The sequence below is a fragment of the Macadamia integrifolia genome, chromosome 4 (genome assembly GCF_013358625.1).
Source record: "Macadamia integrifolia cultivar HAES 741 chromosome 4, SCU_Mint_v3, whole genome shotgun sequence".
In the NCBI taxonomy this organism is placed as follows: Eukaryota; Viridiplantae; Streptophyta; class Magnoliopsida; order Proteales; family Proteaceae; genus Macadamia; species Macadamia integrifolia.
In genome coordinates this window covers 10350086-10364592 of record NC_056560.1, presented here as the reverse complement: position 1 = coordinate 10364592, position 14507 = coordinate 10350086, and the positions used below count along the sequence as shown (strand labels likewise).

The following is a 14507-nucleotide window of genomic DNA, read 5'->3' as shown; positions in this document are numbered from 1 at the left end:
AAAAATCATATTAATCTTCCACGGAATTATTCCTATAGGATTTTCATGTGGACCTGGCATATAACACGATGTGAATTATAGACAAACCAAAAGTTTGAATAGAAAAACGCCAAGGGGGGGAGGCGAGAGAGGAAGATGACTCTTACATGGCATCCAAAAAAGCAATAACGAGATTCTGCTTCTAAATTGTTAAGAAAAATAAGTGACGGGTACAGCTACTATCAAAATAATTATAGCATTTAAAAGAAACAGCCAATATTCATGCACAAAAAAAATACTAACAATCTAAAGAATTGGTTGCTTCCAAAACTTACTATGAGATGGCATAACTGGAGGGAAAGAGCCCAAAGACCCTGTGCCATAATCTACAAGCTGCCTCTGTGCTTCCAGCTCTCTCTGAACCAATTTTCCATAACCACCTCTACTTGTAATTTGTCAAGGAAGCAAAAGAAACGAGAGCAACATAACTTCAACAACTATTTATCCTTCACTAGTTACTGAATTTAAAATTTAGCCTTCCTGAGAAATATTGTAATTCATGATAAGAGAAGTCACCATAAAAGGCTAGAAGAAAACTAGCCAATATAGATCAAGAAAGAGTTGGCAGGAAAAGTGTAAATGCAAAAATCGGTCAACGTTAAGACTTCAATTTCCGCACCAAACAGCAAGCCATTTCACCTGCTTATAAACAACATAGATAATTTTTTATAGATATAATACACTGCATAATATTAACAATTGGAAATATGACCAATGGTTTCCATGGCCCACGAAGATAACCTTGCTTACACAGCCCTAAATATCTGCTCCTTGGAGCTCAATTCATGTTCAAATTTTTTGCAGATGCTATGCACCTCACCATCTAGTATTGGCAAGTTTCAGCCCAAACAGATTTGGCCACATGGTGATATAAAGCTTAGTTGAAAAGTCAATTTTATGGAGTTCGGTTTAATGGCTGAAATAGAAGAGAAAGAATTCAATAAATGGTGGCCATACAATTGATGTGGAGATGCAGAGGGTGATCCACATGTCCGGCGGTCTAATTGGAGAGATAAGCCCTTCTCAGAGCCTAAACATGTGGAGTACGAACAAAAGCTTGCCTTCAAGGGTAAGCCCTTCTCAGGGCCTACACAGATGTAATGTGACCAGAAGCTTTCCTTTATGGGGCCGTGTCAATGATATTTTTCCAAGTATACATAATCTCAACAAGATGTACGAAGTTATGATCAATTCAGTGAACCCAAGCAAGCCTGACCAGCCAAATAAATTGCCAAGCCTAGTATAAAGAACAACCCTCAAAGAACCATGCCACCTTTGCAACACTCTCCCAAAGAAGAACAAGTCAAATATGCTCTCCCCCCCCCCCCCCCGGGGGGAGAGGTGGGAGTCCAGATCCTGGAACGAGCATTGCAGGGATAACCTTGCATGTCCAATCATCTTTTGCCACACCATATGATCGAGGGAAAATGAGCCCATGACAGACTCTTGTTCCCCAACTTCCTATTCCTTTCTTCTTGAGGGGGGGAAAAAACACTAAAGAAACAAATTAATAATCAAACAAACTTCAAAATGAAATATCTAACTGCATGATTCTATGAATTGCAGAATTGTGGATGGTTGAGGATGTTTGCTTCCCTTGGCCCCTGTTGGAGAATGATAGAAACTAAACAATCTGACCTTAAAAATGTACTAGTGTCTCAGTTCTTACTCGGTTGCAAAATCCTTCTGGGGTCCTTTAAAAGCCCTAGCTCATTAATAAAACCATAGAAACAGATGACTCCATGTCTGAAACTGCTGGTATACTCAAAGTGACTGACAAAACCATACTTAGGTCAACCAATGATCAGTGCGAAAGGAAGACCTGGAATGCAGTTTAGCAAAGTTTTTTTTCAAAAGCCAAATGGATTCCTCTTCTTGAGTGTTTTGGGAGGGCAAAGCGGTCTCTTTTGTTGATCGTAAGAAAGCGGAAGTTGGAGTTGACTTCTTTAAGAACAATAGAGATGTTGCAGGGGCCACCACTGTTATAACCTGTCAGATAACATGGTGAAAGATTATTAAACATAAATGGCCATCACTGCATCATGCAGCTCAGATGATCCGGACTCGGAAAGGAGAGGGTGAACTCCAAAACTGCATTTTTTAGAATCATAATGAATAATAATTCCTTAAACCTCTTCACCACTTGTAGCTCAAAGACCTAATTCCAAAGTAAACTAAGATACCTAATACGATAAGGAAAAAAAAATAGGGCGTACCCAATGCTTGAGGCTCCCGCCATTGCGAGGTCTGGGGAGGGTCATAATGTACACAGCCTTACCACCGCTTCGCGGAGACTGGAGAGGCTGTTTCCTTACTCAAACCTGCGACCCCTAGGTCACAATGGAGCAACCTTACCGTGGCGTGAGGTCAGCCATATGAAATCAGTAATAAATATACTAAAATAGTACAATTATGAAATCACAAAAACTCTGAAGGTAATAAGTTTGTCAACGCAAATTTTATTTTATCCTTTGCTTTCTCTTGCACGTCCACCTTTGCTTTTGCAGGGCTTATTATTAGGGTGCTTTGGCTGTAATGAAGATTGGTGACACCACTACGCTCCTAGAACTACATCATTGTTATTTATTAGTTATTCTATTTATAAGCTTAAGCGATTAGATCAATGTATTCCTCTTGTCCCTTCTAAATTGGAGAGTTCAGATCTTTTTTTCCTTTAAGTGGAAATCCACATTTAACACCCATCTGCCCGAAGAAAAAAGTATTCAATGACTTCTATCAATCAGGAAAATGAAGAAACTGCAGTAAGTATAAAGGGTGACAGAATGCTCAATGCAAATATAAGTGTACTTACCCCCACAAAAAAGTCAAAAAGCAAGACTGAATGATAAATAAGGTCAAATTTAACATTTCATAAACTTGCATCTAATCATAAATTTCACACCAAATAAAAACTCAGGATGTTTAGACCAAGGCAGTTCGAAAAAATAATCTATAAATTTCAAAAGGATATCTGGATCATAGTCAGTACGATACTCATCCCGCACCTGTACCAAAAGGGAAAATCCATGTAAAATATAAGTTGTTTTTTGCAAGAAATGGCAGTCAAAGCCAATAGCAACAAACCTGCCCACCACTTCGACCACGGCCCCATTGCCTGCCTTCTTGGAACCCCCAATCAAAATCCACACGAATAGGACGATCATCAAGAATCGTCCCACTTATGTATTTAACGGCATCCTCAGTATCACCTCTAGAATAATATCTAATGGCAAATAGTTACATAACAATCAAATAAGGTCTCATTTTTAAGGATTAATGGGTAGCCCAAATGAAATTTGTAAAAATGGAATCATAAACAGTCTGCATTTCTCAACAAAATGGCCCTTTACAATGGGAAAAAATGAAGTTTCAGTAAATGGAAAATTGTAAATAAAAGAGAAAGCAACACTACTATGAGATCACATTGGCTCCAAATGAAACTTGTAGAAATGGAATCATAAACAGTCACTGCCTCTCTCAACCAAATGGTCCTTTTACAATAGGTAAAAATGAAATTTCAATAAATGGAGAGCTGTAAACAAAAGAGAAAGCAAAACTACTATGAGGTCACATTGGTTCCTAGTTCCTACACTAGGGTAGTAATGCATGTATTAAGAACAAAAAGTACAAAATTTAGTATTTATTGTCATATTACAAGACAATATTACAGCTATGAAATTTCTAGAACACTTAGTATAATACAAGCTCTCATATGTTAACACAACACCACTGTCCATTGTGAGCTTGGCAATTTATAAAAAATAAAATAATGAGAGAGAGAGAGAGAGAAAGAGAGAGAGCACAGAAACAGCAAGTGGACTCAAAATAGCAATCACTTTACAGATTGATCAAGGGAGATCAAGGGCTTCAACAAAAATATTATTGAGATAAAACTTAAATGAAAATTAACAAACTACATCAGTAAACCATTCACAGATGACTGAGGAACAGATCACAAACTAACATTACCTTGACCATATCAATAGGAACGATGATCCATATGTTAATTCATCAATCTCATCCACATTAAAGCCTTCATTCTTGGGGGGAACCAGTCAAACCCAAATAAAAACAAAGGGGAATGAGCACCATTAATCCCTGCAGACCCTCCTGGAATAACGTAACAGAAAATTCATCTCTATTTGATGCCTCCATCAAAAGTAAAAGTATACTGTCTACTCCTCAAAAGTGATGTGGAGTACTCAATTTCTTTATCCAAGACCAAGGATTCAACAGAAAGATGGAAACCACACCACCTCTTTTTCTTCAAAGAAATGGTTCACAGAATCCTTTTACCACTGCTCATCATAACCATGGACAGACCTCTCAAATCTTAACAATCCCACAGTTATCATCTTCCCAAATCTAAACCTTTAACCACTTACAGTACATACACAAACAGAAACTTTCAAACCACAAAAACCTTATAATTGTGTTCCACACACATAGATAACCTTCCAAACCACAAAAACCATGGATCCACACACACACATGTGCGCATAACCTTCCAAACCTATAATGAAACCTCCCATCAGTCTCAGGTTCCAACCCTCATTCCAAAATTAAAGCCCAAACCTTAGCCAGAGCTCCAAACTCGCTTATCAAGAAGGGCTCATTGCATTCTACTCTTTTTTTGCCCCAGAATGGAGAAGAGATTTATGCATAACCTTATGTCTCCTTTGCCTAATCTGTTCTCACTGGTGCTTCCTACTCAACCTTCCAAGTAACAAGATGAAATCTAGCACCTCCAGAAAATCTCTATGCAACTTTTCAATTACTTAGCTACCAATACTTGTATTTCAGAAGGGAACTTCTAATAAACTGAAATCCTAGATAGTGCTTTTGATCAGTGTCACTCTACCACCAAAACAGAAACAACTTCCTCCAAACGGCAAAATTTCAACAATTTCTATGGAGTCAAATCTCAAACTAGCAGGGAACCCCTCAGGTGAGCTCCCTATGTTTCTAGATAGTCACTCCTCGTGAACCTATTAAAACACTTTCAATAAGGCTAACCCTAGTCATGACCCATTGGGAAAATAAGAATTGACCATAAGAATCAAAACATCTGAACCCTCGGAAGCACGAGAGAATATATTTGTCCCATCAATATTAATGGGGTGCCGGTGGGCCCCTAAAGAGTTCCAGACCGGTTGGTTGATGGCCCACTTAAAGACAAGCAATTTAGGTCTAAGATTCGGGGCAAAAACAACAAATATGGTGTTGTTCACAATAGAGTGGCAATCCTGTAAATATATTGAAGTTCATAAAGGTGGAAGGGCAATTTTGTAAATTCCAAGAAATCCCTAATATCTGAATGGGTCACTTAAGGAGTGTGGACACAAGTGGGTATTTGATTATTGTTCATGGATGGACTTGGAACAAAAAAATTAAAGGACATATTGATATAAAAGGCATTTATAGGGGTATAATGGGAAAACAAGAACAAAAGGACTTGGAACACATCCCACGATTTATGTTGTCTTCAACCTCCAGCCAAGGAAGGCGGCAGGGAACTCAAGTCGATTCAGGTAAGATATCTTCATCAATGGGACTCCAAATCAAACGAGATTTCTGGTTTAAGTTCCTAACCCTTCAGCCTTTTAGAAACATCCAACAACAAACCTTGTGATCAGATAATGGGTTCAGGTTGATTGCTTGGAGCAGATCCGGGCGATGGTTCACAGACCAGATCTGGTTATGGCTTCAGTTCTCACTATAGGAGCTTCAACATGGGTCAAACTCCAAGGAATTCAGTCACTCAAGGGAGATTGATCCTCATAAACCAGATCTGGGCGGTAGTTTTCAGGTACAGTTCTGAAACTGTGGTTCAACCTCAAGATGTGGAAGGAATTACAGACCAAAGCCTGTGGAATTTGAGTCGCCCAGGTAAGGATATCTTTTGCACCAAGGTTCAGGCTGGACAGGTTAAAGATCAGGGTCCAGAGGGCTTCTTCTGAGATGAACAATACCGTTAGCAGGGAGCTGTAATTGTAGGGCAGGGATATAGAACCTGAAAACCAGAAAAGAAGAAAGAATAAAAGGAACAGAGAGAAGAGAGATCACAGGGAGGAAGAAGAAGAAGAAAAGGGGGGGTGGGGGGGGGAAGGCAGCCACAGAGGGTTCTCCAAATTCAATTCATTCTTCATTAATTTCTGATTTGGGTTACATGTTTAATTTATAATAACTAAAATTAAAAACTCCCTAATTAAAGTCGAAGAATAAAGTAAAATTAAAATCTACTAAAATCTAGACTAACAGAATTAGAAGTAAATAAGGACTCAAATAGAAAACTATTTTTCCTATCTAGAAACTACTCCAAAATAAAAAGATTACAATTATTCTCAAATAAAATAAAATCCTAGAATATTGTAATGATCTTGAACCCAAATCAGTAACTTGGAACCCAAGTTGGATCTGGGTCTTGGTCCGGGTTCTGGAGCGGGTTTAGGTCGATCTGTCGGAGCGCTGCTACATCAAATATACTAAAGAAGAGGCACTGCCAATCCATCACCACTCTAAAATTATCAAGAATCCCAAGCCCTTCTCCCCTGAAAAAGAAAGAACGTATGTATTTCTTACTTTCCTATAAATGAATGTTATAAACTTACATGATCAAATTAACCTAATATCTCAGTTTTCTTCACCTTTTCTTTTCCAGTTACATGCTGCTGAAGTTGTTCCAATCCTGAGCACAAACACTGAATCTCGCATAAAGGTTACGGCAAGAAGCAAGATGCTCATCGCCATCCAAGGCCATCCCCTAGTAGGGTTTATAAAACAAAAAAAATTTAAAAATACTAATAACAATAACACAAAAAGAATAAATAAACATGAATTTTCTTCCCAATGGTTTTTTTTTTTTTTTTTTTTTCACAGTAGGAAAGTGAGTAGCAAGTAAATTGTCAGTAGATGTTGTACACTTCCTCTTTTGTACCACAAGTTTTCTTTTCGTGCTTTTGCTTTGTTTACACATTCATCTGCACTATCATGATATTTAGAAGCCATAGTAATGGGATATAGGTTTATTACTTGCAACAGAATCAGAATCCTCAATAGACTGGATCACAGGGAGGTGAGAATTGCAAAACAAAATTCAGTTTAAGCACTGTTTGTCCCCTGTGATCAACAATGAAACACCTTCAGGAATCCACCAAAACAACAGCTAACTACTAGCACAAATTAAGAACAAATAGGTGGATAAATTCACGGAAAAAATCAGAAGAACAAAGGGAGAAGTCAGAAAGAGATAAGAGAAAAATGACCAAGGATTCTCACCAAGGCCTAGGTTAGCATCTCACCAAGCAACCCAGCATCTCGCTAGGCTCCACTGCCATAGTTGTCAAGGCGATGCCTAGGCTTCCAGGCCCTTGGTCCCCTAACTTGCCTTGTTGGTGTCACCTTGTGTCCAGGCTCCCCCAACGCCTTGGGTCGCCCAAACACCGTGACAACTTTGCACATGGCATCTCAAAACTATTGGCATAGAACCAGAAATTTCATTTAACTATTTTCTTCTTCAAAATGCTCATAGGCAGCCCTTTTATAGAGTGGCTGGAAGAGTCTAGACTCTAGACTATCATTGGGAATTTCTCCGAGACTCTTTGACCATTTAATGAACTGCACATCTATAACTCTTTGACCATCTGATGAACTGCATATTTTCAAGGACTTATACAACCATCAATGAACTTACTTACATTTTCAAGCACTTACACAACCATTAATGAATTGACAAATTGACTTATTGACTAAAATAATTTCTTCTAAGAATTTAGATAATAGTTATAACCAGATAGCTTTTCAAATACTGCACACTTATATTAATTACTTTTGACCCTTATTTGACTAAGAATTGAACTGGATTAATTAGGGCTGGTTTTGGGTGAACCATAAAACACTCAGACTTGGTTGGTCTGGCCTGAACCAAGTGAACCTGGTTCAGTTGAACCAGAACTGCATTATTAGGTAGGAGCCACGGTCTCTCCCTCCTTGCAATAGTACTGATTGGAGTAAAACTTACTTATATCACCTAGATTCAACATGAATTCACAAATCAAATCACACTGACTTATCAAGCTAGTATTTTGTTTTCATTTATTGAATTAGCTTTTTTGTCATAAGAAATACATCTTTCATGAAATAATGTTGATATATGATGTAGCTAGATAGAAGAGGTACGATGAAAGACAAAGGTTATATTTCACTCAAGTATATGATAAATCAGGTTGATTAATCTCCCTGGAATGTCCATATTGCTGGACAAATACAAGATGCCTTGAATAGTTGAATACCAAAGGGCCCAAGAGATATAGGTCAGGATATCACATTATTGTAACAGATTCATACAGCACTGAGTTCTTTCTACAAGATCATGAACAGTTAATGTGCTGACAAATCATAAAACAGAGATCTCTAATGGTAAAACTGGAATACACTCCAAAACATTATTTCAAGAGAATTTAAGAATTACATCGAGAGACAAAGCCTTACAGGACAAAGCAAAATCCACATGGGGTTTTAGTGTTCTTATCCAAACCCATAATGATTTTCTTAATCTCCCCAGCACGAGAGAATAGTTCATAAACTTGCTCTTCAGTAGTGTAGAAGGACATATTCCCAATATAAACAGTCGTTGAGGTTTGTAGTGCATGTTCAAATTCTTCTTGTGAACCTGGAAATCTTCTATCCCGGTATACTGAAAGCTTGTTGGCATCCTAAAATGGAAACCATATAAGTTATTAAAGGATTATAATATCAAACAAAGAAATTATATAAAGCAGTATAAGAGAGGATGAAGAAGGAAAAATTAAAAATGGATTAGATCCAGACTGTTTGGTCCTGGGGATCAACAGTCTGGTTTTCATGAATCCAGTCCGAATGGTCCAGTCCATTAATTTGGCAAGTAATTCTTCAGAACTACATTTCGCGTTCGGTCTGGATCAGGTTGTCCAGTATGAACAGTCCAACAGTCAGACCGGATGGTCTCTGACCAGTTCAATGGATTTTCTTTCACTTAAGAAAAAATAATAATAATAATAATCATAATAAAGAAAAAAAAAACACATGAGCAGTTATGAACTGTGACTGATTCAAGTTATCAACTGTCCAAACAGTCTGATCATGGTTCAATCATTCGGCCTCACAGTCCATGAGAACACAGAGGAAATATGCATAGTGGCTGGTCAAATTGATCAGCCAGACAAAAGATTAAAATTTAGAAGTTACTATCACGAATAGAAATTTACTAATAAGGTCTTCACAAGGTATCTGACAGTTGGGAATGATACCTACAGAATAGTGGCATGACCTTGCCATTGTCATGATATTTCAGAATACCCCACACCCCACCAGCCTTTGCTTGTCACTGGCATACACCTCTTCCTTTTGAAATCAAAATCTTGATTAATTGTCACAGGAAAAATTTAAAGCTAGGCAGTGATGAAAATTTTAGCATATGAACAACCCCCAAAAGAGATTACTCCACTAATCTCTTCAGATGTATCTTGAGTTAACAACACCAATCAGCTTCTTATTTTGATTAAGCACATCCCTACAACCACAAAAGCAACTTCGTGCAATTTACGACCACAGTTGACCACCCAAATGCACAGATAGTTGCTACTTGTGAGAAACTCCAGCAAGCATGCAAGACCCATCAAATCAAAGTGTTTGCAACTTCAACTCAAACTCATCAAGGTCCAAAAACATTTTCCATTCGGAACATCCGAATCAAGGGCAACAGAAGCTTTAGCCCCGGAAAATATCAGTTCCCCCACCACCACCTACTCTCTAGTCTCTACCCCCCCCCCCCCAACAAAAAAAAATGACAATAATCTTGTAGTATACAACCGGCTAACGCAGTGAGTACAAAGTATTAATAAGGAAGGAAACAACAAACAACTATGGCTGTTCGTACCTTAAACAAAGAAGCCATTGTTCTCCGATTACCACCAACGCATCCAATTAAAGTGACCCAAAAAGAAAAATTTTAGCTCCGCAGTATGTCCATCTGCACTGAAACGCTCGTCATACAGATGCTATGATAGAAAGTACATTCTGGAATAGTTAGATTCAACCTGGGACTTGGGACTTTGGGACTTTGGGACTTGGGAATGGAGCGCCAGAGAGAGAGAGAGACACCTCACAACAAAGATTTCATTTTCTTCTCTGTTCTCTTTACTGTCACAGCTGGGCGTAGTTCCCTTCTAAGGAGTTCGTAGTTCCAAGTTCCAAGTTCCAAGTTCCAACAGCAAGGGTTCGCCAAAATTCCGTTTCCTATACAATTTTCTGGCGTCTATTTACTCAGAACTACTCTGTTCCAAGGTTTTAAAAATAGAATTCGGTGACCGATTCAGATCGTCTGGGAATCGGCTAGAATCGGCATAAAACCCTAAAATCGGCTAATTGATATGAAAATCCGCCGATTCATAGGAATCTCGGAAGGAATAGTCAGATTCAAAGCAATGAAAATAGGGATTGGTCCTAATCGATTCTGAGGCAAATTGGATGATTCTTGATACCATTCAACAATTTTTGAAACCCCATCCGTGTTAGAAGTTCCACTTCCACCTCGGACTCCTCTTTTCTCCTCTATTATTTTAAAATGGCCAAATTGTCACGCCCTGTTCACACAGAACCGGACCGGTGACTAGGTTAACTCCGGTTAACCCAAACCTGCCAGGATCATCTGATACAGTACCCAACCACAACATACACACATCTAAGATAAACGTTCAAAAGTTCAGTGGAAGACTTGATTTACCTGTAAATACCCCAATATACATGATACCTAAATTGTAGTATATAGATAAATATATGTGGGCCCGCAGGCATGATATTCACACAAAAAGAATAACAATTCACGTATCAAGTACACAAAAAGGGGTCGTCAAAAAGAATCAAAAAGTAGAAGTTTGTACGGCGTCAATACTGCGGTCCCGCAGCACAGCCATCGCACGTGCAATCCGTACCGTGCTCATACACCTCGGGGACCCACCAATCCTCGTCGAAAAACTCAACCGTGGGGCCCGACACTTGATATTCAGGCGGGTGACCTGCAAAATCATCTAAAAGGGGTGTACATGTGGGATGAACTCACGAGCTCAGTAAGTAAAAAAGAAGGACTACACAACAATCCACACAACAATCACATTTATATGCACTACGTGCTATGCAATTCATTTTAAACCTCATCCACCTAAGCATTACTAAGTCTTTGGTTTAGTGCTATTACAACCACAATGCGCGTATACTCCGGGTACGAGCCGCGAACTCTATCCCGCAATACGCCCATAGGGCTATCGGAGAAGACCCACCGTGAGTACTTGAAAAAGTAAAGCATGCCGACTACCGGCTCTCAACATAAAAGTAAATGATAGAAAGTAAAGGTGCTGACTCCAGCAATTTAAAAGCAGTACGATTGGCCATCTTGAATATACCACTGAGGTTGCCAGCTGTCCTAATGACCAGCTGGACATATGTCTAACCGCCATAGTGACCCGACACCCGCGACCACTGCTTCCCCCTAAGTGATAACCCAACACCTCAACCCCTGTTGGGAAGAGTCGTAGCACGGAAAGATGATAATCCTAAATTGAATGCTCCTATATGACATCGTACGATTGCATAGTGCCACCGCGTCCCATTCCACGGGCCACCAATGTAGTCGTGTCCAAGCCAACTACGGCATCTAGTCTAATAATGCATCATGCACAGTGATCCCATCATTCACCATATAAGCACATCAATCATTTAGCATTAAGAATGTAAAGCACACATGTCATAATCATATGAGGATGACTAAGCTACACATAATTTGCATGATAACATGACTAATCTAGATACAATTGAATGATGCACAACAAGCCTTAAAATAAAGTCAAACATCCTCTCCCCACTTACTTATTGTGTACAAAGACTCACACCCGGTACGGGTGAGATCCGACGCGAGAAACGTAAATTTTTGTGAACCTATCATAAGTGAAGGGGGTTAGCATTTCACCACCTTGGGGTCAAAACTAATAAGATTTGATGATTAAATCATGTTTAGAATCATAAAAGAAGGTTGCACGTCCGTTTTGGGTCCATTCGAACACAAAAATCAGGTTGGGGGCCTCTCGGGTGGGTCGAACAGCCCACCTGTCACGACCCACCACCGGTGGGTAGGTCGACCCACTGGTCGACCCGCCGATTGGCCCACCGGTGGGGACAAAGGGCCTGTGCTCTCAGGCTGACCGTTCGGCCCACCGGTCTCAGCCCACCTGAGAGGGCGAAAAAATATCTTTTTCCCTGAAACTTTCCCCAACCTTTGGGGAGTCAAAAGGGGCTTTTCCAATCACATTTTTCACACATTCAAGGTCTTATAAGATGATTCTAACTTAGAACTAAGTTAAATTTAAGGATTGGAAAGCCATCTTACCTCCTTTGTTCAAGAACTCTATTAAACCCCAAAAATCACTTATTAGCTCAAGAAATCACTAATGCTTCTCCAATCTTGTAAACACTTCTTCAAATCTTTCAAAATCAACACATAGACCATCTATTAAACCTTAGATTCACCATCTCAAGGGGGATTTACAATACCTCAAGGAACTCTACCCAAATCAAGGGTTTTACTAGGGTTTGGTGAAAGTTTAAGAAACATAGCCTTTGCTCACCTCCAATCGTAGATCTCGTGTTGGGGATCACTCTTCCGGCATCGAAATAGGAAGATCAAACCTTGGCGCCACTTAAATCCATTTCTTCTTCCTCTTCCTTCCCCTTTCTTCTTCTCCGTTCTCTTTTCTCCCTTCTTTTCTCTCTCCTCTTTACTCTTCTCACCAAACCTCTTAATGTAATAAATGAGAAAATGAAAAACATAATAATACTATTTATACTTTTTAAAACCACTAGTAACCACATGGGTGGGTCACTCAGGTGGGCGGATGCGCCCACCTGTGACCGCTCACCTGACGACCGAAAATTGGCCAACAAGTGGGATTTTGATGGAATTCGACTCTCGACATGTATCTCACTCTCGGCACAGGATATATTATACGTATGCGCTTTAGGATAAGGCTACATACCAGCATTATCCGTACATGGCCTTATGATATATGCATGTGCACAGCTTGGGTACACCCGTCTCCTCTGGCACCGACTCGGACTTGTCTGGCCAACCTGTGTTCAAAGTCACCCTTGCCATCATGGTCCATAAGGAACCCGCCTTAACCCTCTCTGGTTCGGGTCCTGCATGGTTAAACCAAGTCAACAGTGTAATTAGACCGGGTTTAAAAAGTAGGGTATCACATTTACCCCCCCCCCTTTCTGAAAAGTTCATCCTCGAAATTGGCGTACCTGGTTGTTCGAAAAGATGAGGGTACTTGGCTTAGATGTCATCCTCTTTCTCCCAAGATGCTTCTTCAAGTGAATGATTAGCCCATAGCACCTTTACGAAGGAAATGGAGCGGTTGCGGAGGGTTTTCACTTTTCGGTCCAAAATTTCAGCTGGTTGTTCTGTATAGGTCATATCAGCTTCTAGATATTCCGGTTCCACAGGTAATACATGCGATGGATCATGAACGTATCGCCTCAGCATGGATACATGGAATACGTTATGAACATCCCCGAGAGAAGGTGGCAGAGCAAGCATGTAGGCTACCGAGTCAACCTGAGTTAAGATCTCAAATGGGCCAATGTATCTTAGGCTCAACTTACCCCTTCTATGGAATCTTTGCAACCCTTTAGTAGGAGAAATCCTGAGAAACACCTTTTCTCCTGCTTGGAACTCAATGTCTTTCCTGCGGTTATCTGCATAGCTCTTTTGACGTGGCTGAGCTACCTTAATCCTTTCCCGAATAACGTCGATCTTGTCACAAGTCATCTGGACTAGTTCAAGTCCCAACATTCGGTGCTCGCCTACCTCATTCCAATACAGAGGAGTTCTACACTTCCTACCATATAATGCCTCATATGGAGCCATCCCAATTGTAGCTTGGTAACTGTTATTATAGGCAAACTCCATAAGGGGTATATATTCTTCCCAGCTACCACACATTTCCATTGCACATGCCCTGAGCATGTCTTCCAATATCTATATGGTTCGCTCCGACTAACCATCAGTCTGTGGGTGGAAAGCAGTACTCAAATTCAATTGTGATCCCAAGGCATGCTGGAAGCTTTTCCAAGATCTGGAAGTGAACCTTGGATCCCTATCTGACACAATGCTCACTAGCACTCCATGCAAGCACACTATGTTATCCATATAAAGTTGTGCTAACTTGGCCATAGAGAACTTGGTCTTGATGGGAATGAAATGAGCAGTCTTAGTAAGCCGATCAACTATCATCCATATCGCATCCATCCCCTTAGGCATGCATGGTAGTCCGGTGACAAAGTCCATTATAATCCTATCCCACTTCCAGTCTGGTACTGGGAGTGGCTGAAGAGTACCATAAGGTCGATGCCTCTCAGCCTTTACATTTTGGCAT

The 14507-nt window shown here is 39.9% G+C and overlaps 1 protein-coding gene across 1 annotated transcript; it reads right to left on the bottom strand.

The window, feature by feature from the left end:
- Positions 1-285: 285 nt before the first annotated feature.
- LOC122075433 (nuclear cap-binding protein subunit 2-like) lies at positions 286-10338 on the bottom strand. The gene is made up of 6 exons (XM_042640461.1): positions 10180-10338; positions 9956-10048; positions 8530-8753; positions 3124-3262; positions 3011-3044; positions 286-425 (listed from the first exon to the last, which is right to left on the bottom strand). Exons 2-6 carry the CDS (start codon positions 9971-9973, stop codon positions 286-288), a joined length of 555 nt encoding a protein of 184 aa, XP_042496395.1. The 5' UTR covers positions 9974-10048; positions 10180-10338.
- Positions 10339-14507: the final 4169 nt, after the last annotated feature.

Excerpts from the sequence above, each read along its gene's own strand:
- LOC122075433 (XM_042640461.1), bottom strand. Across the intron at positions 3,263-8,529 it reads TGTGGATTTTGCTTTGTCCT|ATATTATTCTAGAGGTGATA; the intron begins GTAAGGCTTTGT and ends ATTTGCCATTAG. Across the intron at positions 426-3,010 it reads TCGTACTGACTATGATCCAG|GTAGAGGTGGTTATGGAAAA; the intron begins ATATCCTTTTGA and ends GACAAATTACAA.